Here is a 25,535-nt window from a genome sequence, read left to right on the forward strand (position 1 = left end):
TTGAACTGGGCACAGCAGGTGCAGTATCTTCTGTTCTGCTGACTCGTAGGGCCGCAGAAAGTCCACACATTATAGCAAAGTCATTTCCAGGGTCAGAAACTCCTCAGAGGCTGACTCCATTGGCTCAAAGGGAGCTTAGAGAAGCCCCTACAGGATGACTGAGAGATCTCAGGAGGGGAGACACAGTCTGCAGGAAAGCCTCAGCCACCTGGCACTGCACAGGAGGTGAGAGACCAGAGAATGTGGGTGTCTGTCAAATGAGTCTTATGACAATGACACGCCCTAAGAGTGGGACCCATGGTGAGAAATGGGGGTCTGTCCAGATGGGTATGAAGCTTGTGATGTGTAACCCTTGTGACCCTGAAAAGTTTGTCTGTGAAACTCCTGCTCCTGAGCCAGAGTTGAAATGGTCTCCTGTTTAGCAGACCCAAAGGAATAACTTTGGCCGCTACAGTCATGAGCTGATCACTATCTAAGGCCGGGTGGCAGAGAAGCATTGGCATTGTCAAATGACCTTTATAGAAGAAAGGATGGAATCCTCCCAAGCAGGAGACAGACATGCCCACAATCCTACCAATTACGCACTGGATCAAATCCCTTCTCCTTCCCTCCTTCAGATACCATCACTTTTCCTTAGATCTCTGCATCTCTGCCGGACATTTCATCCTGAATGGCAGCTCATCAGCTGAAATTCAATCCCAGCAAAACTGAACTGCTGGACATCCTAGGTGATTCATCCCCAGCCCAGGATCTTGTGTTAACTCTGAACAACTCCATCTCCCTTTCAGCCACTGCTCATAACCTTGGGGTAACCATGGACAGTCAACTGTCCTTTTTCTCCCATGTTACTAATTGATGTAGTTTGGAGCGAAAAGATGAGACAGGAACCTTTCAGCTTTGCTGTATTTCTTAAATAAAGTTTATGAAAAAACAAAGTGACGGTAAAAGAATTAACTAAACATAGATGGCTTGCAGCAGGCCAACGATCCCAGCATACCCCTCTTCCTCGTCTCTCGTGCTGCTGCTCATGGGAAATGTAATTCGTTTGAATATATTGTGAAGGTTAACATCAGTCACAGACATTAAAGCAATCACATGCAACTAATAAATTGCAACACTAATGTCACACGCTCATGTCGGTTTCTTCTGTACAACATCAGAAGTATTTGGCCATTTCTATCCACACAGGCTACTCAGGTGCTTGTTTAGTCTCTTGTCATTTTGAGACTGGACTACTGCAACTATCTACTGGCAGGTCTACCACTGAATGCAATTCGTCTACCTCAAATGATTGAAAATGCAGCTGCACGACTTGTTTTCAAATTGCCTAAGTTCTCCCACACCACCCCACTGCTGCATTCCCTCCACTGGCTTCTGGTAGCTGCACGGATCAGATTAAAAACACTGATGCTTGCCTACAAAGCCAAGAATGGACCAGCACCTTCTTACCTCAAAGCTCTTATTACTCCTCACAATGCACCTCACTCCCTCCAATCCACTAGCACTGCTCGAATGGTCCCACCATCTCTCAGGGTATGAGGTAGGTAAACATATACAACTCTAATCTGTTCTGGCACCAACATGGTGTAATGAACTTCCTCTAGATGTCCGTCTAGCCGAGTCATTGACTCTCATCAAATGACGGCTGAAGATCTACCTCTTCGGGAAGCACTTAAACTAGCTCTTATTTTTCCCTGTTTATTTTATTTATTGTTGTATGTTGTATGCACATAATGCACAAATGTATCTTCAACCCTAGGCGTCGCTACATACCCATGTTTATGAAGGCCCACAATGGCTGAATAGTGAGCGGTGGCTGAGGAGAACAAACAGGCAAAATATAGATTATTCTACAACCTTGACATCTCAGTTTGGACGTCTGGGAAATAATGGGAGATGCCTGCATGGAGGCGTGAAGTTAGGCAGTAATTGTCAAGCTCAGCACAGACAATGCTTACCTTTCATCAGACCAGTCTAAGCTAAGCTTAGCAACAGCATGTGTGACCACCTCCAGGACTTTTCAAACACCACAGAATTTGGTGGCAGCTCGACTGCTGCTTGCTTCTTTTTGCCCACATCGAGCTCCTCAGAGTCCAGTGCAGACAGAATTATATCCCCATCCAGGTCGGGAAAAATTGCAAAGTGAGCTCCCAGAGCCGAAGTGGAGGTATTTGAGTCAGCTGAGAGGATGACAGAAAGGGATTCATGAAGGCTGGCCTGGGCCGAAACCAGGGTTCTGCCTTGACAGACGCAGGAATTAAGCCATGCAATGCAAGTGCTTGGCGGGAAATATAGGCAAGCAAACATGGAATGAGAATAGTGACAGCATGTGAAACTTAATGGCACAAATGCCACCGATGTTTTTCCCTCAGGAAGCAATTTATTGACATACCATGGGGAAATCGGTATTAGTTGGGAGAGAGGACAAGAGAAAGGAGATCACCTGTCTTTTGTTCCATCTCTGCTAACTTGACCTGTGAGACCCATAATCTAATTCAGTGCACTGCCTCAGCAGACATGGGACCTGAGCCATGAGGCACAGACGCTTCGCTGAAGAAAACAGCCATGACACAGCTTCGAGTTCCCTTGAAACGGTGTTGTGTTGCTCCTAAAATAGCAAAACATGAACTCACACTTCACAATAAACATAAATCACAGCTTTAACAGTTTTCAGTGCTTGTAGACAGAATAATTGTCTTCAGTCACCCACACTGCATAACAATTACACCATATTTAAAAAAATTGGCTTGGCCTAGCGTTTAGTGTCTTTAAGCTAAGAGTAATAAGGTGTGTGAATGCACACATCATAAAGACAACCTGAATGAACTAAGAACAGAAGTCCTTCACTTCATTTCCCTAAACTTTCTTCATAACAGAGAGTGATTTGGAAGAGAAAGAGAGAAAAACATAACAAGATCACAATCTTCCTAAATCTACTGCGACATATCACATGCTGTCGTAACCATTATATAGACGTAGCAGCAGCAAAACACATCATTTTGTAATCTGATTTACATTGATAAATGTCTGTGTTTTTAATTAAAGGAAGTGGGAATCTGATATTCTGTATATTCCTTCATGTAAAAAATAGCACATAGATATATTACAAAATATTTCACTATATATTTAAAATACACAGGAGGAAATGCACAAATACTGACATACTGTATATTGGTAAAGACATACATAGATCAGAATCAGAAATCAGAAGATATTTCTCTTCATTAAGGGTAACTAGCAGTATATTAGCACAATGCTACATGATACAGATTTACTGTGTGTGATGACTGATTGTTGTCTAGTTTTCCTCTTTTTAGTTTTTCACATTTGTACATTGTTGTAAATTTACATTCCATGCATAAAATGTTTACACTGTTTACACCCAGGACAGAACTGCACAAAACTCTCTGTCTCTCTCTCTCACACACACACACACTCTCTCTCTCTCACCTGTGTGAACAAACTTATATTGTTCATTACTTATTGCACTACCTCATCCCTGTTAATATTTCATCCGCTGTTATATTTATGTTACACTACCTCAACCGCTGCTATCGCATTTTTGCATAATACATGTTATCAGGCCGCTATATTTAAATTTGCTTTCTGTTGGAGGATTGTCTCCAAGAGGTGATTTAAGTAGGCAGAAATAATGGACAAATAAGGTGCTATTTTATTGAGTTTCGCGCAGGTGATGGTGTGGGACGTACAGAGAGTGGGTGTGAGAAAGCAGGGGCTTTGTACTAATCTTGGTTTGGGCCATGGTAAACAGAGATGGGCGGGTTTGCAGCAGTTTTGCAGCAGTTTTGCACCAGCTTGACTGTTAGAAAGGCCGGGGCTGAGCACATGCAGTACCTTTAACCCGTGCGCATGCGCAAGGGGAGCAAGCGTAACTCGGCAGGAAATGAAGAAGACTGTGCATGTTGATGTGTGCATCCATGAAAGAAAGTAGGTTATCTGATTATTGCCAGTTAAACAGTCCATTATGAATGTGTATTTCGTATTATCCTGTTATCGAGTGATTCACGCAGTTATTAGTGTTAACCGCGCATCATGCATTGGCGAGCAGTTCTATATGCCTCGCCATTAGGGTCATAACTCATTAGAGTTCATAATAATTCTCCCGAACGATTGTGATAACATAAACAAATGTCAGATCCTTATTTTCCTATATGTTACTGCCTTATTAGTAACTGAATCATTGTTTATTTGAAGTTTATGTACCTGATGTTCATGTTTATGTGCAGTTTATGTAAATTACCTCATAAGCGGTTTGAATATGAAAGCTGTTGCCATTTCTAACCACCGGGTGGTAGTGTTGTTATAAAGTTCATTGTTGTTTATATAGCTAATCTGAGAATTTAATAAGAACTAAGAATATCATGTGCATGTCTTACAGTTTGAAACATGTAACTTAATCCATCTTTTATTCCTTTCTATTGTAGACCACACATACACAAACAAACACTTATTTGATCATCTGTAATGCCCGTGTTCAGCTGTGTTGTGTGCACCTTGGTTGTAAATTACTCCTGTGCTAAGAGAGATTAAACCCTTTGAAGGAACTGATCAGACCCTGTGTTTTGACTGACACCCTTGAGGAAGTTTAGATATCAGACCTCACCTAATACAGTCCTTAAAGTAACACTCATCGACAAAAAGGTCCTTCAAGCTGGATCTGGCATTTCTCATGGATAAAGAACTGATCAGTAGCAACATGCAACCAGAAGCATTTGCACAGGTGGTGAGGCCCAAATGTCAGGTTCAGCCTCCTGCCTACCTTCAAGACTATGATCTTGCAACTGTACATCGAGGATGAGCCAGTCAGTTAGGATTCCCTCACACAACACAGCATACACAGGCAGGAGACGCTTCAGAGAAACTCCCTTCACAGTCTTCAAGAGTATTAAGTCTGATAAGCCAAAGTCCATGGGACACCTTGGATGAATGGCGTGTTTCCTACGAGGAAGAACATTGCTTCCAGAATGCGGAAGGTACTGACCTGCAGCTGCCTTGTCCCAGTTACGCCCCAGTGCAGTCTATCCTCCATCTCCATACCACCGGCCATGGGAAGTACAGCAGCCTACTCCTTTACCACAGACAGCCTGTTTAATAGTGCCCTCTGTGAGGCCACCCCAATCTTTTCCTATTGAGACTAGAGACTTCTCACATAGTCTGCATCAGGGGACTGTCTAGCAAAATCTGCCCAACCCAGCAGAGGAAAGCACCGTAGATCATCAAAGTAACTGTAACATGCTAAACATTTTGGGAAAGATGATGAGTGAACTTCAAATCATGAAAAAGCAGATCCTGGCTTCCACACCTACTAGACCACAGATGTATTCAGCCCAGTGGGGTGAGTGCAACTACCCAGGTCCCCCTCCTTTGCTGCGTCTTGAGGAAACCAGTTCCACACCTTATCAGAGAAGCACTTCTGGCTCTCGGCAGTCTTCGAGAACATCGTATGAGCACTCTAAAGAGAACCATACACATCTCCAGCAGGTGCGTTTCCAGTCCAAGCAGACCGATAGGCCGAATCCAGTTGGTAGAGCTCCTTATTCCTTGAATATGAATCCTGCAGGACAGGAAATGACATATTGGGGTCCAATGCCAACCATACCAGAGTTCAGCACCAAAGACCCCAGCGAGTTTACATGGTTGGGGATAGTCCTTGGGAACCTCTTACCACCAGATGCCACAAAACTGTTTAGATACCAAATCCTGTTGGATCATCTGAGACTGGACGAAGCTTGCCTGGTGGCAGATTCCTACCTCAATTCAGCAACCCCATACTCAGACACCATGGCTGATCTGAACAAAAGGTTTGGTCAACCACACAAGCTGGCACTTAAGAAGATCACCAGAGTCATGGATTCCCCAGACATCAGGCGGGGAGATACTGAGGCATTCAACAAGTTTGCTTTGCAGATAAGGGCTCTTGTTAGTATGTTGGAGACTCTGGGTGATGAAGATGAAGCTGAGCTTCAATGTGGGTCACATGCAGAGAGACTATTGAGCAAGTTACCTGCTGAGGTAAGATCAGGATTCTGAAGACAGATGTACCACCATCCTGGGTCAGTGTATAACCTTCGTGAGTTTAGTGAGTGGTTGCAGTATGAGGCCTGTTGCCAGAGCAGTGAAGCACAGGTCGGGTACAAAGGCCAGAGATTGGAGTGGAAATCAACAACAAACCCAGCTGCCCGTTCTGCCATCATCCTTCATGGAGCTGATGACATCATCGTTAAGGCACCTGTTGAGTCACCTCAAGCCAAGTCAGCTAGAACGGAGACTAAAGCTCCACCTAGAGCCTTTTGCCCATACTGTGATAAAGAGGACCATTATCTTAGTCAGTGTGCCACCTTTAAGTCTTTCAGTAAATGACAGACTGGATCCAAATGAATCACCGGTGCTGGTGTTGTGGGTGGACACACCAAGCAGCTCAGTGCACACTTAAGAAGCCTTGCAGTAGCTGCCAGGGTAAGGATTTGCAAATCTTGCATGAGGTCAACACCAAAGGTGCCAGAGAAGATACCTGCCTTGTTAGCTCAACAGCAGAGACTCTGTACTTGGATAGGCCCACTGACTGCAGATGGGTTCTCCTGAAAGTCATCAGAGTCTTGCTTCTGTCACGTCCGGGACCCCCGCCCTGTGCGGGTTCGAACCCGGACTGCTGTGGTGTTGCGTGCATGTGCCTGCACGCTGTGGAGATAGAGACCCATACACAGGATTCAGTGAAGCGCTGCTTTTATTACATAAAGACAAGACAGAGGGCAACTACTGTAACTTAACACTAGACATGGCATGGTGTAAAACTAAACAAAAGACAAAACCTAAACATAACTAACCTAAACCTGACATAACACCACAGCACAGTTAACAATCACAGACAAAGACATGAACACAAGGAACCCTATTTATAGGGAGAGACATTAGGGCTAATGGGATACAGGTGACACACCAGGAATGAGAACAATGGGAAGGGCATAACACAAAAGACTCACAAAGAAGCAGGCTTCCCAGGTTCACCTGCCAGCGCCCTCTCTGGGCCTGGCAGGGAACTGTCCAGCTGTTCCTGACAGCTACACTACAGAGGTAAAATGCTGGACATCTATGCTGTCATGGATGACAGTTCTGAGCAAACTATACTCCTACCAGATGCTGCCCATCAGCTCGGAATACAAGGCCAAGCTGAAAGCATAGTTTTGCGGACGATTCGTCAAGAGGTGCAGACGTTCAGTGGTGCATTGTTTTCTTTCCACATATCTCCAGCAGATCAGTCTCAGAAGATATTCAAGATTGCAGCTGCCTTTACAGCTAAACACCTTGGGCTGGCCAACCACTCGTATCCTTTGAGCATTCTTAAGAAATACAAGCACCTAAAGGATCTTCCCCTGCAGGCCTTTGTACAGGTACGTCCTCTACTGCTCATTGGGGCTGATAATACCCACCTGAAAACACCAATAGCACCAGTACGTTTAGGCCCACCCGGTGATCCGGCCGCCAACAAAACAAAACTTGGATGGACCCTGCAGGGACCAGTCAGGCTCCTGGAGACTCAGTTGCAGCCACATCAGTGCCTTTTCCTGTCTCTTACCCCTGTGGAACTGGAACTCAAACAAGATGTTGAGAAGTTGTGGCAACTCGATGTTCTACCTTTCAGATGTGAGAAGCAGGTCACAAGATCCAGGGAGGATCGGCAAGCCATTGACCTCCTAGAGACCAAGATGTCTCGTGCTGATCTGAATGGAATATTACGCTATACAACACCCTTGCTGCGCAAAAGGGATTCCCCTTTTTTCAGGCTCCGAAGGAGGCAGTGATGCCAAGCCTCAGGAATATGGAGTCAAACCCCGGAGAAAGCAGCCATATACAACACAGAGATAGAGAAGTTGGAACTGAATGGTGCAGCTTCTAAACTCCCAACAGATGGACGCACTGCAACAGGGGAGTCTTGATATATACCACACCATTTGGTCAATCATAATGGAAAGTGTCGGAACTCAGAGTCCCGTCCGAGTGGACATATCACAGGGTGGAATCTTTAATTGTACCTATATCTATTATTTCAATAATCTTATCACATAAAGTCAATAAACTATCCAATACTTAGCCAAAATCTCAGAGATCTCAGTCAGCAGATGAGAAGAAGCAGGTTTCTTTATTCAGCCATGCAGTCAATCACACGGCCACAGGTGTATAAAATCAAGCACCTAGGCATGCAGACTGTTTTTACAAACATTTGTGAAAGAATGGGTCGCTCTCAGGAGCTCAGTGAATTCCAGCGTGGAACTGTGATAGGATGCCACCTGTGCAACAAATCCAGTCATGAAATTTCCTCGCTCTTCAATATTCCACAGTCAACTGTCAGCTGTATTATAAGAACGTGGAAGTGTTTGGGAACGACAGCAACTCAGCCACAAAGTGGTAGGCCACGTAAACTGACGGAGCGGGGTCAGTGGATACTGAGGCGCATAGTGCGAAGAGGTCGCCAACTTTCTGCAGAGTCAATCGCTACAGACCTCCAAACTTCATGTGGCCTTCAGATTAGCTCAAGAACAGTGCGCAGAGAGCTTCATGGAATGGGTTTCCATGGCCGAGCAGCTGCATCCAAGCCATACATCACCAAGTGCAATGCAAAGCGTCGGATGCAGTGGTGTAAAGCACGCTGCCACTGGACTCTAGAGCAGTGGAGACGCGTTCTCTGGAGTGACGAATCGCGCTTCTCCATCTGGCAATCTGATGGACGAGTCTGGGTTTGGCGGTTGCCAAACGGTATTTGTCTGACTGCATTGTGCCAAGTGTAAAGTTTGGTGGAGGGGGGATTATGGTGTGGGGTTGTTTTTCAGGAGCTGGGCTTGGCCCCTTAGTTCCAGTGAAAGGAACTCTGAATGCTTCAGCATACCAAGACATTTTGGACAATTCCATGCTCCCAACTTTGTGGGAACAGTTTGGAGCTGGCCCCTTCCTCTTCCAACATGACTGTGCACCAGTGCACAAAGCAAGGTCCATAAAGACATGGATGACAGAGTCTGGTGTGGATGAACTTGACTGGCCTGCACAGAGTCCTGACCTCAACCCGATAGAACACCTTTGGGATGAATTAGAGCGGAGACTGAGAGCCAGGCCTTCTCGTCCAACATCAGTGTGTGAACTCACAAATGCGCTTCTGGAAGTATGGTCAAAAATTCCCATAAACACACTCCTAAACCTTGTGGACAGCCTTCCCAGAAGAGTTGAAGCTGTTATAGCTGCAAAGGATGGACCGACGTCATATTGAACCCTATGGATTAGGAATTAGGTCACTTAAGTTCACATGTGTGTCAAGGCAGGTGAGCGGTGAGCGAATACTTTTGGCAATATAATTTGTATATATATATATATATATATATATATATATATATATATATATATATATATATATATATATATATATATATATAAATATTATACATACATACACACACACACACACACACACACACATACATATATATATATATATATATATATATATATATATATATATATATATATATATATATATATATATATATATATATATATATGTATGTGTGTGTGTGTGTGTGTGTGTGTGTGTATGTATAATATTTATATATATATATATATATATATATATATATATATATATACATAAAGTGTATTTCTGCCAATAGATGTCCCCGCATGGTTCAGTCACATAATTGAGGTGATAATTATATTTCCCTTTACCTAAAATTATTTTCGGCATTCTTTGTTACACATGCTCATATCCCTGGAACCCATTGATCGATTTGGATGATTTACACCTCTATGGAAACTTCTGAGCGAATAGAATCCAGACCCCAAATGTACCCTCTGTGAAGTGATTCTGATTAGCAACATGGTTAACCCAGCATGGCTAACCCATATATATATACACTTTATTATTCTTTTAAATATAGTGTTTTTAAATTAAAGAAAATACTGTTCAATAACAGACATTTACTCAAGCGGTTAAAGTTTGTTGTAGTCACATTTATTGAGGCAATTAGTTGCCACAAATTTTTTAAGTTTTGAGCAAAATTATTTTGAGTATTTTTAAGTCAGATTGTTTGACTTAAGTATAATTAAAAATAATCTTGTAAGAGAACAAATAAATCAAGTTTTATTAACTTAAAATTGTGTGTTCTTGTACTTAATTTTTTTAAGTTCTGTTAAATTAGTCCAACTGGGAGACGTGAATGAAAACTTTGAGTCATATTAAATGAAAATATTTGAGTTGACTTAATGAGCAATTTAACTTAACTGCATTCAAAAGGAACATGTAGTATGTAATCAACATTGTTAAGTTTTTAGGACACTTGAGTTTTAAGTTCATCAACTTAAAAGTTTTGAGGCAATCAGTTGCATCATGCCTAGTGTTGAAGAGATGTCCACAATGGCTGAATAGTCAGCAGTGGCTGAGGAGAACAGTCAAGCAGTAAGGAGTATTCCACAACCTCGACACCTCAGTGTTTAGGTATGGGGGAAAAAATTAAAGGGAAGTCACCTGCATAAAGGTGAAAGGTGGTGTGAAGTTATTCAGAGATTGTCAAGCTCATAGTGGACAACACTAAACTTTCATCATGCCAAACAAAGCTAAGCTTAGCAACAGCATGTGTGATCACCTCCAGGTGCTTTTCGATCACCACAGAATGCAGTGGCAATTCGAATGCTGTTCACACTTTGTTGCCCACATTGAGCTCCTCAGAGTCGGATGCAGATAGCATTATATCCAGGTCGAGAGAAATCGCAAAGCAAGCTCCCGGAGCTGAGGCAGAGGTATTAGAGTCAGCTGAGAGGACGAAAGAGATTCATGAAGTCGTGAAACAATGACCGAAACAGGCTTCCTGCCTCAACAGACGTGGGACTTGAGCCACACGGCACAAGCGCTTGGCTGGAAATACAAGCAAGTGAACGTGGAATGAGCGTTGTGACAGCACACATAACTCAACAGCATGAAGGCTCCTCTATCAAACAAACAACGCAGAATAAGTGTGAGTCATACCCCAAAATGTAGTGGGGCATAGATGCACACACTATCTGAACATGCCGTCTTTTATATACAGCTCTGGAAAAAAATAAGAGACCACTGCCCAATCTCCAGATTTGAACCCTATTGAAAACCTCTGGAATGTCATCAAGAGGAAGATGGATGGTCACAAACCATCAAGCAAAGCTGAGCCATTTGCTTTTTTGCAAAAAGAGTGGTATAAAGTTCCCCAACAGCAGTGTGAGAAACTGGTGGAGAGCATGGAGCCAAAACGCATGCAAATTGGGGTTATTCCACCAAATACTGATTTCTTAATGTTATTTAGCCAAAGCATTAACACAATTTGTTTACAAATTATTAGCATTTTGTTTTATTTGAGTTATTAAAGCTTTCCAAATACTGTATAATCTTGGGTTATTTTGATGTGTTGTCATTTCCTTTAAATATACACCCTCAATAACAATAGTTATATTTTAAATTTAGGAGAAATATTTTCAGCAGTTTACAAAAAATGAAACAAAACTGTTCATCTCACCAATACATGAACCTGTAAGAAAAAAAACTGAAAAGAAATTGATTATTTTGCAGTGGTTTGTTATTTTTTTCCAGAGCAGTACGTATCTTCTTTTTCCCTAGTGTAGACAGACAAGACAATGTAATGTGATGTGATGTACAGTGAGGGGAAAAAATTATTTGATCCCCTGTTGATTTTGTACGTTTGCCCACTGACAAAGAAATGAGCAGTCTATAATTTTAATGGTAGGTTTATTTTAACAGTGAGAGACAGAATAACAACAAAAATCCAGGAAAAAGCATTTCAAAAAAAGTTATAAATTGATTTGCATTTTAATGAGTGATTTGCATTTTAATGAGTGAAATAAGTATTTAATCCCTTTTCAATCAGCAAGATTTTTGGCTCCCAGTTGTCTTTTATATAGGTAACAAGCTGAGATTAGGAGCACTCTTCTCAGTCTGGGGCTCCATGCAAGATCTCACCTTATGGAGTTTCAATGATCATGAGAATGGTGAGGAATCAGCCCAGAATTACACTGGAGGATATTGTCAATGATCTCAAGGCAGCTGGGACCATAGTCACCAAGAAAATTGGCAACACACTACACCGTGAAGGACTGAAATCCTGCAGTGCCCGTAAGGTCCCCCTGCTCAAGAAAGCACATGTACAGGCGCGTCTGAAGTTTGCCAATGAACAGAAGAGACCTGGGTGAAAGTGTTATAGTCAGATGAGACCAATGTCAAGCTCTTTGGCATCAAATCAACCTGCCATGTTTGGAGGAGGAGGAATGCTGCCTATGACCCCAAAAACACTATCCCCACCATCAAACGTGGATGTGGAAACATTATGCCTTGGGGGTGTTTTTCTGCTAAGGGGACAGGACAACTGCACAGCATCAAAGGGACGATGGATGGGGCCATGGGCATTGAAAATGGGTCGTGGATGGGTATTCCAGCATGACAATGACCCAAAACACATGGCCAAGGTAACAAAGGACTGGCTCAAGAAGAAGCACATTAGGGTCCTGGAGTGGCCTAGCCAGTCTCCTGACCTTAATCCCATAGAAAATCTGTGGAGAGTGCTGAAAGTTCGAGTTGCCCAATGTCAGCCTCAAAACCTAAATGACTTGGAGTGGATCTGCAAAGAGGATTTTTTTGTTGTTAATCTGTCTCTCACTGTTCAAATTTACCTGTTATTAAAATTATAGACTGATCAATCCTTTGTCAGTGGGAAACAAAATCAGCAGGGGATCAAATAATTTTTTCCCTCACTGTAGATGCCCTTTTATGGTCTTGCTGGCATGCTCCACTTTGTCGCATGACCTACTCAAGCCGATAATTTGGCGTGATTTCACACAGAGCTTCAGACACAACTTCCACAAGAAGCCTTCCCATAGCATCAGCCATATGACGCAGCATCGAGTTACCACAAAAGGGAACTACAGTTAGGTCTATAAAATGTTATAATGAATAAATGTTTAAAATACATCAGTAAATTTACTGAAATAAAATAGTAAATTAAGCACTTATTAAATGCTTTACTCACTTCAGTTTTCATGTCAAATAATTAGAAAAAGTCATTTTGGCTTTAGTCATAACAAGCGCTGTTTCTGTAGCTAATCACTGGTTATGACCACATTAATCATTCAGCTCACTCTCCTGCCTAATCTTTTAAAGAACTGGATGGAGCATCAAAATCACTGGAAAATAAAGAAAAGGAAATCTCAGAACTGAAGATTCAGCAGAAAACTGAATTAGCAGAAAAAAACAAAGACAAAAACAGCTTCAGGAGAAAGACAGACTTCTGACAGAAAATACACAAACACTGCTGATGAAGGACAAGACACTGGAAGAGAAGGAGAAACTTTTTAGAGAGATAGAAGAAGAATTAAGTAAAACAAATATGACATTAGAAAAGAATCAGACACAGTTGAAGGACAAAGAGAGACAACTGGAGAGTGTGGTGAAAGAACTGGAAACCAGTAAAAACAAACTAACAGAAAGAGATGAACAGCTTCAGGAGAAAGACAGACTTCTGACAGAAAATACACAAACACTGCAGATGAAGGACAAGACACTGGAAGAGAAGGAGACACTGCTCAAACAGACAAGAGCTGAACTGGACAAAACAATGAAGGAATTAGAAGACAGTCAGAGACACATGGAGGAGAAAAACACACAACTAGAGAATCTGAACAAACTGCTGAGGGAAAAAGAAACAGAGCTGAAGAACACAGATAAAGAACTGGAAACCACTAATAATAATCTGCAGACACTGGTACAGGAGCTGCAGAACAAGCAGCGACAACTGCAGAAGCTGATGATCGTAGTGGAGCAACAGAAAACTGAGTTAACAGAAAAAAACAAAGAGCTTGAAGAGAAAGAGAGTCTCCTAACTGAGAGAGAGACACAGCTAATGGAAAGAGAAAAACAGCTTCAGGAGAAAGACAGACTTCTGGAGGAGAAAACAAAGCAGCTGCAGGAACAAACAGATCCAGAATCATCAGCCCCCATCAGGAGAAGAAACAGCATGGATGGGTTACCTCCAAATAGTAAGTAAGTTGTCAAATTAAAGAATTATAAGACACTTCGCAGAAGGTCAGTGTATATAAAATATAGTGCAAAGATACTTAATAGTGCAGCTCTTCAAATATAAGGAAGTGTAATTTAGTTATAGTGTATAAGACATAACTTTCATGATCTCATCTGTCTAACTCTACCTTCTGAAGAATGTCTTTCTGACTGGTAAAACAGGTTCACAATTTATTTGTACTGCTGCGCAACAGGACCCAATGCTCTCAGAGAAAATCTTAAAGAGGAAAGGCCCTGATTCAAACACAGAAGCAAAGAAAGAAAATCATTATCACTCACTGGCTACATTACAACACCTGATTAGGACAACCTTACCAAGGTCTCCCTAAGCTAATTCTTAGCCTTCTCATCTCCAGCACATTCTGACCCTCTAACAATTCACACAAACAACTTTTAGTCACATACGTAGAAGTTCAGAACTTCTTCCTCTAAAATTTTCCATCACACATGCTTTATGCATATAAAAATAAACTATACTGGTTGCTACACTGGTGGAGAAAGCAGGCATCATCTCAGCCCTGGCTCCCTCCTGACCCATGGAACAGATTCTATCTTTTAATAGTAGCCTCCAGCAGCGGACTGTGACACAGGAGCTAGCCCTTGGATTCCACATGGTGACTGGCCCAAAAAGGACTCATCACCATGAGTCCCAGAGCTAGGCCAATCACCCAGAAGCCACCCTCCACAACCAAATGAACTCCCTGCTGTGCTCCACTAGAAGGTGGCTCCAGCCTGCCCCCACACTGCCACTGAGGTCACAGAGAGGGTAGCCATAGACTGGTACCTGAGGGCTCTGCCTCAAGATGTCAGTATGTAGCCCTGGGCAACCACAGGCCACCATCCCTGCATGACATTAGCAAAATCACAGCACAGCACTTTTTTGTCTTAGCAATGTAACAGAAATGCATTTCTAAAAAAATAGTATATAAATATTGTGTACATTGTTAAAATTTGTAACATCTGCATTTTAGGTGCTGACTTTATGGATCGATACAGAGAAAAGCTCATTCAGAGAGTTTCTGCAGTAATGGAGATAGCAGACTGTCTAAAAAGCAAGAAGATGATTAGTGATGAAAATTACAGAAAAATTCATGCAGAATCAACATCATGTGAGTGAATGAGGCTTCTGTACAGTTCTCTCAATGCAGGAGGGAGAGTTGTGAAAGCAGAAGCCTATCAAGTCCTAAAGGAGAAAGAGCCTTACTTAGTGGAGGATTTGAGTCTGGATTGACCCTCAGTTTTTGGGCCCTGCACACAGTGTAACGGCACATTTAATTTTACTTACTGTATTACTGTATTTTTATGATTGGGTTTTTATTTTGTAATGTAGAGTCTCACTTGTTTTTAAGAGCATTTCATGTATGTAGAATAGCATCAAAATGCTTTTATTCTAGTATTTTGTGATCGACTGAATTGATGTTATGATTGATGTTATTGCTCATATGCACAAATCTTCTACATTACATAATTTAGTAGCATTATCTGAATCTTTACACCGAGAAAAGTTAATTGAATTTACTTGGTTTAAATAAAACTTCAGTTCCACACAAATTTAATGTTATACATAATAAATTAATCTTTTACAATTTACAACTTGTTTTGTTCCAGTTGAAATAAATGATACAGTTTGCTTCATTTGTTTATATACAGCTAACATGATTTGATTATGTATATGTAAAATTTTCTTAAATGTTTTCTTAAAGGTTTCTAAATATTTAAATGTTACTTTACTTTAGTTGATGGTTGTATCACATTAAAGGTGGAAAAGGATCTTATGTAATTTATCTTAGATTTATTTTTAAAATCTAACAGGGCTTTTTAGTCCTTATATCCACTATAACTTGAAATGCTCACTTTTTTGTGCCACTGTGGCCAAAAAACAAATGACGTCAAAATTCTCACAGTGTAAGAAAATATTTTTAACTGAAATCTTAGTTTGACCGGTGCTTTGACGGTCATCTAAAAGCAAACACTAGCAAGGGATTATGACAAACAGGACACAGAACAGCTACACAAAGGAAAGGAAAGCCATTGCTATATGTAAGTATTTATGAAATAAAACTTCAGTCAATATGTGTTTGGTGTCTGTTTTAAATTTTTTGTTTCTTAGTTGTTGTTTTCAGAAACTTATTTGCTTCAAGCTAGAAAAGAAGCAAAAAAAAAACAAACTAAACTGCTTCATGGACATTCCACAACATTCAGTGCAACTTTAAGGGGATAAAATGAAAGAGATGTTATTCATCACTAAATTTCAAAAATATGTTATTACAGTTACATAAGAAAGATAAAATGCTTTGAGATGTGTTATCATTAGAAAAGTATTCATTTTACAGGATGACAGTAACAAGCCTCATTACACCACCCTGTCAAATTATTTTAATTGTTTTATTCCCTTTCACAGGCAAAAAAAAAAAAAAAATGCACTCTACTTATGCATTTGTCATTTATTGTCTGAAGAGACATTTTAATAAAATCGTATTTTTTTATCAAGTGCTTATTAATACGTCAGAATGCTTACACTTGGAATTAAAAATAGACATGATTGTTTCATAATACTCAAACTCTGCCTTTAGCTTGGGTAAATTGGAAACTGTCACTGTATATTTTCAATGGAATCTCAGACTAACCCTTGATTGTGATGCACTACAAAATGGTGACACTGAAGACTCCTTTCATTAAGTTTAATGATCATTTGCTTTTCTTTATAACAGACACACACACACACACACGTGTCTGTATATATACATATGTATGTAAGGGGCTATTAAACAGGAACACAGAAAAAAAAAGCAGTTTAACATTTATGTATATCGTTAACTCAGTAAACTTGGCTTCTATGATGGCTTGTACAGCCGGGTATTACAGCTATGTTCCATTATTACTAGCATCATTTTCTTCATTATTATCAGTAATCCCAGTTGAGTCAACATGTTCATTAGGATTGGCAGTTTGCAAGTCCAGTGAGCTGACCTGCTGTCCAGTGTGGAGTGTGCTGTCTGTTTCAGTGCGACAGGAAGACAAAGCGTGTATCTGAGACTGATCTTGAGAAGTATCAATAACCTCTGCAATTACAGCAGAGACATCATCAGTGGCGCACACTGGGTCTACAGTGGAGCAAATTTGGCCTGTTAACATCTGAACGATCTCTGAGGCATGTTTCTGCTCTGTGATGACCCTCAGGGTGAATCTAGGTCTACTGCTTCTACCTGAATTGGTAAAAGGTATGATCTCAACTTCTGCCATTTTTCTGAGAGATAGAACAAGAGAGGAAAACAAGCGCCAGTCAGGTGTGTGTGTGTGCGCATGTTTGGTCATGTGTATGTGTATGGAATAAAATCACTGTCAAAAATAATCGTGCGTAATTCAGAACATTTGTGTGTAATTTTAATTTACCCGTGCGTACTGTAAAAGTATTGTATATAATTCTGTTTTGTCAGAGTTGGATTCCAAAATCTACGACCACGTTTACAGACACAGCGCTAGTTTTCACAACACCTCTGTTACACACACCACATGAGAAATTATGCCCACGAATGTAGTGTGTTAACCCACTGTCAAAAATATGTCATCAAGGCCACAGACACAAGCATTACTATCCAAGGGAAGATGAATCGATTTTTTTTATTGCAAAAACCACAAATACAATAAGGCAATACAAGATCATAAGAAGATCCTTAAGAACAGAGCAGCAATCAAAATGAAAATAAACTAAGAGAAAAAAAAAAGAAAACGAATGACACACTAGGGTCTTCTAAAAGTTTACATTTCTGCAATAAACCAAACAGTATTCTTCCAGTTTTACATTTTAACAATCTTACAGATTTACAGTACATCCAAAATTCCTTTTGAAAAACAGAAAACAATGGCTTTGTTTTAAGGCACTTACATTTATGAATATAAAATTTGCCCAAAATGAAAATAATATTCAGTACAAATTAAGTATGTACATCTTCCATTAACAAACCAAAAATTATATCATGTTTAGAAAATACTGAAGACAGCTTGACTGAAACTTTAAGCCACGAATGTCTCAGACCTCTACTCAATGAACAGTCAGTGAATAAATGTACAGTCGTTTCAATATCAACATCACAAAAGGTACAATTATTGTGATCTATTAAATCTATATCTAAGAAACTCTAAAGATATATACATCATTACAAATTTTAAAGTGTCGGCTTTGGGAGGTATGGGAAAGGGGAGATACATGGTTGTTAATTTAAAAATAGAGCACTTGGGAAAAATGTGTGTCATTATTTCGACTTGATTTGGAAATTTATCTTGGGTCAATAAAGTTCTTATTAATTTATTTGTCAGGCTACACCTAATAAACTCTTGCCCATTTACTATTAAAGAAGGTAAATGAAGAGCTTCAGTTACACTGGGCACTGTATTACTGACCATCAGTACGAAGGCCTTTGGAATACAGTTCAATACCCTGTTATATTGCTTGGAATCACAATGAATATTAGATTTTCCACAAAAAGTACTGTGATCCCTGAGGGCTAATCTTACCTACTGTAGTTAAACTATCTCTGTAATATTACTCCTCTCTGTTATTAGTGAGAACTAACCCTTAAACATGTCCGAATTTGGAAAAAAATAAAAAACAAGATTAGCTCTCAGGGCGCCAGTGGTTTGCGCGCTTCGTGGAATCGATTCATCTTCCCTCGGATAGTAATGCCTGTGCATGTGGCCGTACGATTATTTTTGACATTTGTGATTTTATTCCATATTTTAATATATGTGTAGGTGTTTGCGTCAGTACTCTGCTGTTTTGCGTGTACGACGACGCCTTAAGACCCAGCAGACAGCAAAGATGGCAATAACTGTGAGCAGCAGGACAACCACAAATATGATGAAAACATCAGAATTTAGCCAATCGGACATGGGGCTCACCCTAGTGCCATCCATACCTACACACACACACACACACACGTAATACTTAACCTCAATACCATACCACCAACTGTGTATAGAAACGAGGTAGAAATGAATACGTGTTTCGTGAATTTTTCTAAATACCTCAAGTATAAATCCGTTTGACAAGTTTAGCTTTCCTCCACTGCCCGATCAAAGTAACCAGCGAAAAGATACCTTTCTACATAAGCCTTCCGTACTCACTGTAAGACACTCGCGCACGCAATTTCAAAAACAAACTCAAGCGTTCATTTTCGGCGAACCGATCACCAAACGGCTCTGCGAGCCGACTCCCAGCGTAAGACTCAAAAAGGCGATTCGAAGAGCCGACTCAGAGAACCGAATCTTCCATCTTCTCCTCAGAGAAAAAACGGCAAAGATGAATAAGGTAAGAAAGTTGTTGGCTTGATTGTTTTGTCCGCTTTTTACATTTTCATCCTGTAATTGTTTTTTTTTTATTTATTGTAACTTTCACTTAAACAATAACATCAATATATATTTTCATTACAATTTTCTGAAAATAAAATTACCTCAGCGCAGTTAACCAGCTAGCTAAAATACAGTGTTGTGTAAAGTACCCCAAAGCCACAGTTGAGTAAAAGTACAGGTATTTTGTTAGAAAATGACTCAAGTAAAAGTTAAACTTGAGTAAAAGTCTTAAAGTATCTGAAATAAACTGCACTTAGGTATCAAAAGTAGTATGTTCATGAATGTGTTCAAGTATGGAAAGTAAAAGTAGAAGTAAATGACGTTAATAAACTGCACATGTGGGTACAAGGCAACGAAGTACAGTTAGCATCTAACCAGAAGTGCATTTCGCAGTGCAAATAATTAGCAGACATAATAAGTATATAACAATAAATAATTTGCATATATAAACAATATGCTGCCTGTGACATTTAGAAATTATAAACATATTCTATTTGGCAAATTCAAAATCCAGTTTTTTCTCGTCTTTGCATTGTGTCCATCTGTTAAACCCCTCCCTCTTACTTCTAAACCCATTCAGTCCTCTGTTTCATTTCTTCCCCACATTAACAATGCAATTATTTGAAGCTGAAAAACTTCCTGTTTAACCTCAAAAGAAGTTGGTTTTCAAATTTGTGAGAATCCCGCCTCGCTCTTCTTGGGCTGAAGACAAGTCCTGCACAGCTAAATAACCTTTCACAGGCTGCTGAGGCAGGCAGAGGTGTGTTCAGCTTCACAGATAGCTTGCAGACAGCTGGGAAGGATTTCAGTAAGTCTGTGTGGTCTGCTATGCAGGACAAGTACCCATCCAGTTCTTTGGAGCTGTCTTGTGCAATTATGTTTGCAGGGCAGAGAAGAAGTCATCTTCATCAGATGAGCTGGACCTAGTTGCAACACCTAGGGTGGGTTCTTCCATGTGCTGCTTGATGTAGTCCATTCCTGAAATACAAAGGAGATTAAAAAGAAATGATAGAATTGCAATTTTCTTTTGTATCTTCTGCTCTTGATCCCAACTTAAGTGTGTTGAGTTGAGCTATGCATCCATAATTCACAGGAAATTTGACAATATTAACTGGAGTCAAAATGTACACCCACACATCTTTACTAATGATCTTACCCATTCCGATTATAGCATCATTCTTTGTCCAAGTTGTCCGGAATTTGGGAAGAAGAATTGAAGCTGCTATCAACACTGGGTCCCCAAACATGTGGCCAAAACGATTTTCTATTCCCACCAGTAGGGCATCCACCAGAGGCTTGCAGTATTTCAGTGGTAACTTGACACGTTCAAGTTTGGTGGTCAGCAGGTTGATTGTTGGCAGCAGCCAACCCATGTGAACATTTGTTTCTGCTTGCAAGATGTTGGTTGCTTGGGAAATGGGAGTCATGACAGCAGCATACTCTGTGAGAAATGCAATTTCAGCCGGATTGAACCTGTGATAAAAACAATATTTATACTTTTATCAAAATAAAACCGTTTCATGCAACTCATCATAAGACAAGGTGAAAAAAAGTATGCCCAAGAAAGAGTAGTCAAGTGAATAGTCAAATTTGAGAGAGATTTAAAATAAATTGTTCACGATTTCCTTTACTGAGATTAACAATATCCAATCAAGTCTCATATACTAATCAGTGAATTCAGATTTTTTTTACTCCTCATCCTAAATGTGTGTAAAGTTAACAGGTATGTAGATTCTACCTTGGGAATATCAGTGTCATTATGTTCATATCAAAGCATTACCCAACTTGTGTTAGGGCACATGATTCATGTAACTTAACCTTATTTAAAAATGTACTGAAAGATATTTTAGAGAAAAGCTCAACTATACAAATGCATCGACAATGGTTTTGGCTGTCTGTGACAGAAAAACAGAACAACTATCCAGTGACAGTTTAACTAACGCCATGTTACATACCACGCTAGCCGTGTAACAAGTGATGTCGGCTTTGTGTAACGGTAATATAACAAATATAGCTTAAGACGATGTTAGCTAACTTTAACGTTACATCAGCCAACCTATACAGCATGGCTAGGCAGACACAGACACATTAGCTAATAAGTACTAAATACAGCATATTAACCACATAACTTATAAAATAAGTTAAAACTGTTTTGGCTAAACTAAAACTTACCTCATTGTGTTTCTTCAGGTTTGACGGTGAGTTTTTGAGTGCCAGTATTTCGGTTTCTTTCGGCACACATAAGAGGCACAACATTCGGTATGAAGAATCCTTCACGCCAAGAAAGGAAATCATGTCTTGTAGATATGGCCATGGATGATCCTCTTCTAAGTTATTTGATAGCGGAGGCGTTGGAGAAGCAGTACTGAGTGCTGGGGCAGCGTCACTACAGCTACATGATGTTGCGGCTGCCATGCTGCAGCTATGCGTTCATGACCTGCTTGTATCAGGCATACCAAGTCATCACTCACCACAAAACTTTTTTTACCGCAAATTTGGATGCAGGTTTTTTTTTGTAGTAAGTAACGAAAATGCCGAACAGAAAATGTATCGGAGTAAAAGTACAGAATTTGTTTCAAAAAAGTAGTGAAGTAAAAGTTGACAGAAATGGAAAAACTCAAGTAAAGTACAAAAACTCTCAAAAAATACTTAAGTACTGTAACGAAGTAATTTTTCTTCGTTACTTTACACCACTGCTAAAATATTACCTCAGTTAAGTAGCTAGCTGTTTGCTACCAGACAGTTAGGGTTTCTTGAGTAACCACTTTACTTTGTCTGGGTCTTATCTGAAATCATTTTATGTGTAAAATCATAGCTGATCCCAGGAGTCAGAAATATAACCTTTTATCCAGTCTGTCAAACACCATCTACAAAAACACATTCACACCTTAGGAGGTGGAAGAAAAGCACCTAGAGGAAACTCACAGAAACTACACCCAGACTCCAATGCCCTGAGTCAAATAGGGATTTTTATGTTCATTTCATTTCACTGTCTTTACCGCTTATCCGACCACTTCTCAGGTCACAGGGAGCCTGTGCCTATCTCAGGTGTCATCAGGCATCAAGGCAGGATACACCCTAAAGCAGGGGTGTCAAACCGTATCCACAAAGGGCCGGTGTGTGTGGGTGTTCATTCCAAATGTTTAATCAACCGATCTTGGCTTTCAGTAGCCTCAGGTGTGACTTCTGCTCGGTTGGAATGAAAACCTGCACCCACACCGGCCCTTTGTGGATACGGTTTGACACCTATGCCCTAGAGGGGCCCATTGCAGGGCACACACCCACGGGCAATTTAAAGACTCCAATCAACCTAGAAACCCACCAAGCACATGCAAACTCCACACACACACAGTGCGCAGGAACGAGACTCGAACCCAGGATGCTGGAGGTGTGAGGTGACTGTGCTAAACACTAAGCCATCTAAGGATTTTTATATTACATATAAATATTTGCTTGTTAAGACCCCCCCAAAATGCCAGTCTACCCAAAAAAATGTTGCCCATACGAAATGGGATATATTTATCTTCTTTTCCTAAATATTTGCTTTGGAAACAAGTTCACATGTTTTTTATTTGCTGTTTCAAACCTAGCCCAATTTGACATAAAAAACCCTAGCAAGTCCTGAGCTTGGCATGACTCAACGGGTGGCTGGAACATGGCCGCTTTATTTCACAAATGAAAGTCACAAAGCTCTCAGAAGCTCATATGTGTTTTTGAGTGTTGCATTGTACAGTAATATGAGTTCTATCTCGAACAGGGACTGCAGACCTTTGAAGCAGCTATAGAACCCGCTGTACTGCTGTGGCATCCCGACATTATATCATTGTTTTCATAAGTCTTTCAGAGTGTTACAGGATGGTGAGTTTGATATTTCTGTTGTATATCATTGTTATACACTTTATTTACCTGAGTTTTCATCAGAAACTTTTAACACTTCCAAATAATGATTATATACAGCTAGTTTAAAGTAAAAGATATGGAAGTACTTTCCAGACTATTGGTCTGGACAAACTGTATTTACCGTTGTTTTTCAGAAGCATGCAAGGTCAGGTCGTGGTTGTCTTTTCCATGCTTCAGCACATTACCCAGCAGGGGGCACCCCAGACTAAGATGCTGAAACTGCTCAACCTGATTTGTTTGGTTTCCCGATCAAACTTTGGGGATAGACAAGGCAGTTTGTCACTCTGAACAATTTAGATTAAGCTCTTTGAATGTCACACAACATCTTACTCACAGTAAAGAATATGCAAAAACTACAACCTTTCTAGTTGATTTCCCTCATTTAAGTAAAATATATTTATGTTTTCATTTATCCTCAGCACCTGGAGCACTAACCCCTGAAAGTCTAACTAACCTTAACCACCTGCATTTGAGAAAAATAGACATAAGCAAAAATAACAGCAAAAATAATAATTTCTTGAATATTTACAGTAAGTAAAATGGAGCAATGACATTGTTTTTGTAGTGTTTGTGATGTAACAAATGTGATGTAATAGAATGTAACAAACATAAATAAACATTAGCCAGGTATTCATTAGTGTGCAAGGTTGCAAAATGTCCAATCAAATTACATATAAAGATTTGCTCCAAAAGACCCCCAAAAATGCCAGCCTACCCCAAAAATGTTGGTCATAGGAAAGAGGAGATTTATCTTTTTACTTTTTAAAACTTTTTGCTTGGGAAACAAGTTCACTTGTTTTTGATTTGTTGTTTCAAACCTAGCCCAATTTGACATAAAAAACCCTAGCAAGTCATCTTGGCATGACTCAAAGGGTGGCTGAAACTTGTCTGCTTTTTTTTTTTTTGACAAATTATAGTCACAAAGCTCTCTGATGCTCAAACATGTTTTGGTTGTTGCAGTAATATGAGTTCTGTCTCTCAGGGAAATCAGTTGTATTTTATGATATATTACCTACTATATTATGTAAGTTGTTGGATGTTTTGTTTGATATGCAGAAGTATAAAACTGAGAGCCTTGTAGCAAACTATACTATATGATACACCCTACTGAATTATGTTCAAAGTCAGAGCATCTGTGCCTAAGAAAAACATATAAGTATATTAAATTCATGCACCAAAATACTTGATCTATCTCTTCATCCACCATCCAACTTGCTCTTCCAAAACTACATCTTTAAAACAAGAATGAAATGAAGGATAAAAATAGGAAGAAAAATAAGGGAGAATCTGAGGTTGAAAAAGAAGGCTAGGATTGCAAAAAAGCTGTGTGCTTGAGTACAGGATTAATCTCAAAGCTCTGTTTGTGCTTTTGGAAAACCCACGTAGTAATTTGCTTTTGGCATCAAGCCAAACAAAGCTACACGTAGGTTCACATATTTGCTTTAGTCTTATTTCCTTTTTTCACTCATTTCCTTATTTTCTTTTTTTACTTCACATCACCTGGAAATGTCATGTTGTCTTTAAATGTCATCTGGAGAAAATGACAGACAAATTTTACTGTCTGGTAAATGCTGTAAAAAAAAAAAAAAAAATTGGCTCAGTTTGAAAAGTATGTCCTTTTTCACTACCCTTTCAATCAGAGTGAAGCCTGTCACAAGTGTATTTCTAAAGAATCACCTGTTAGCTTTCTCCCAGGTAGCTGTAGTGGTATAGTGAAGGACAAAGCTTTTATTGTGAATTGGCTATGCATACAAAGAAGAAAAATGAGGTTTTATAACTTTCTGAGTGTATAACATACAGCTGTAAACTGTAGACAGTGAAAAGACAGTGAATGTCCTGTTCACAAACATACATTATCGAACAGACAATGAAATAATAGTAAGTTTCATAAAACAAATAACATGGTAAAATATTCAGTAAAACATAGTGTTCAGTTGTTTAAAGGTTGGCAAGAATTCTGGCATTTAAATGAGTAACTTTATATTAGTACAGTGTATTAATAAAAATGGTAAGTAAACAATACAGGAAATACATTCAGAAAGAAAACACTGTTCGGTAGTGCTATGCTGCCATAGATATTTTGATATTTACAGAGAGTGACTGCATTCTCTGTAAAAAAAAAAAAGGTGCAGGATTTATACATCAAAACCAGTGTCCAGCCTTGAATTGT

The 25,535-nt window shown here is 39.8% G+C and overlaps 1 protein-coding gene across 1 annotated transcript; it reads right to left on the reverse strand.

Moving 5' to 3' along the window:
* Positions 1-16,600: 16,600 nt before the first annotated feature.
* On the reverse strand, positions 16,601-19,485 carry si:dkey-111e8.4 (uncharacterized protein LOC793802 homolog). Its single transcript, XM_058383141.1, has 2 exons — positions 18,885-19,485; positions 16,601-17,363 (listed from the first exon to the last, which is right to left on the reverse strand). Exons 1-2 carry the CDS (start codon positions 19,028-19,030, stop codon positions 16,982-16,984), a joined length of 528 nt encoding a protein of 175 aa, XP_058239124.1. The 5' UTR covers positions 19,031-19,485; the 3' UTR covers positions 16,601-16,981.
* Between the last annotated feature and the right edge of the window lie 6,050 nt (positions 19,486-25,535).

The sequence above is a fragment of the Hemibagrus wyckioides genome, linkage group LG28, assembly GCF_019097595.1.
Source record: "Hemibagrus wyckioides isolate EC202008001 linkage group LG28, SWU_Hwy_1.0, whole genome shotgun sequence".
Lineage (NCBI taxonomy): Eukaryota > Metazoa > Chordata > Actinopteri > Siluriformes > Bagridae > Hemibagrus > Hemibagrus wyckioides.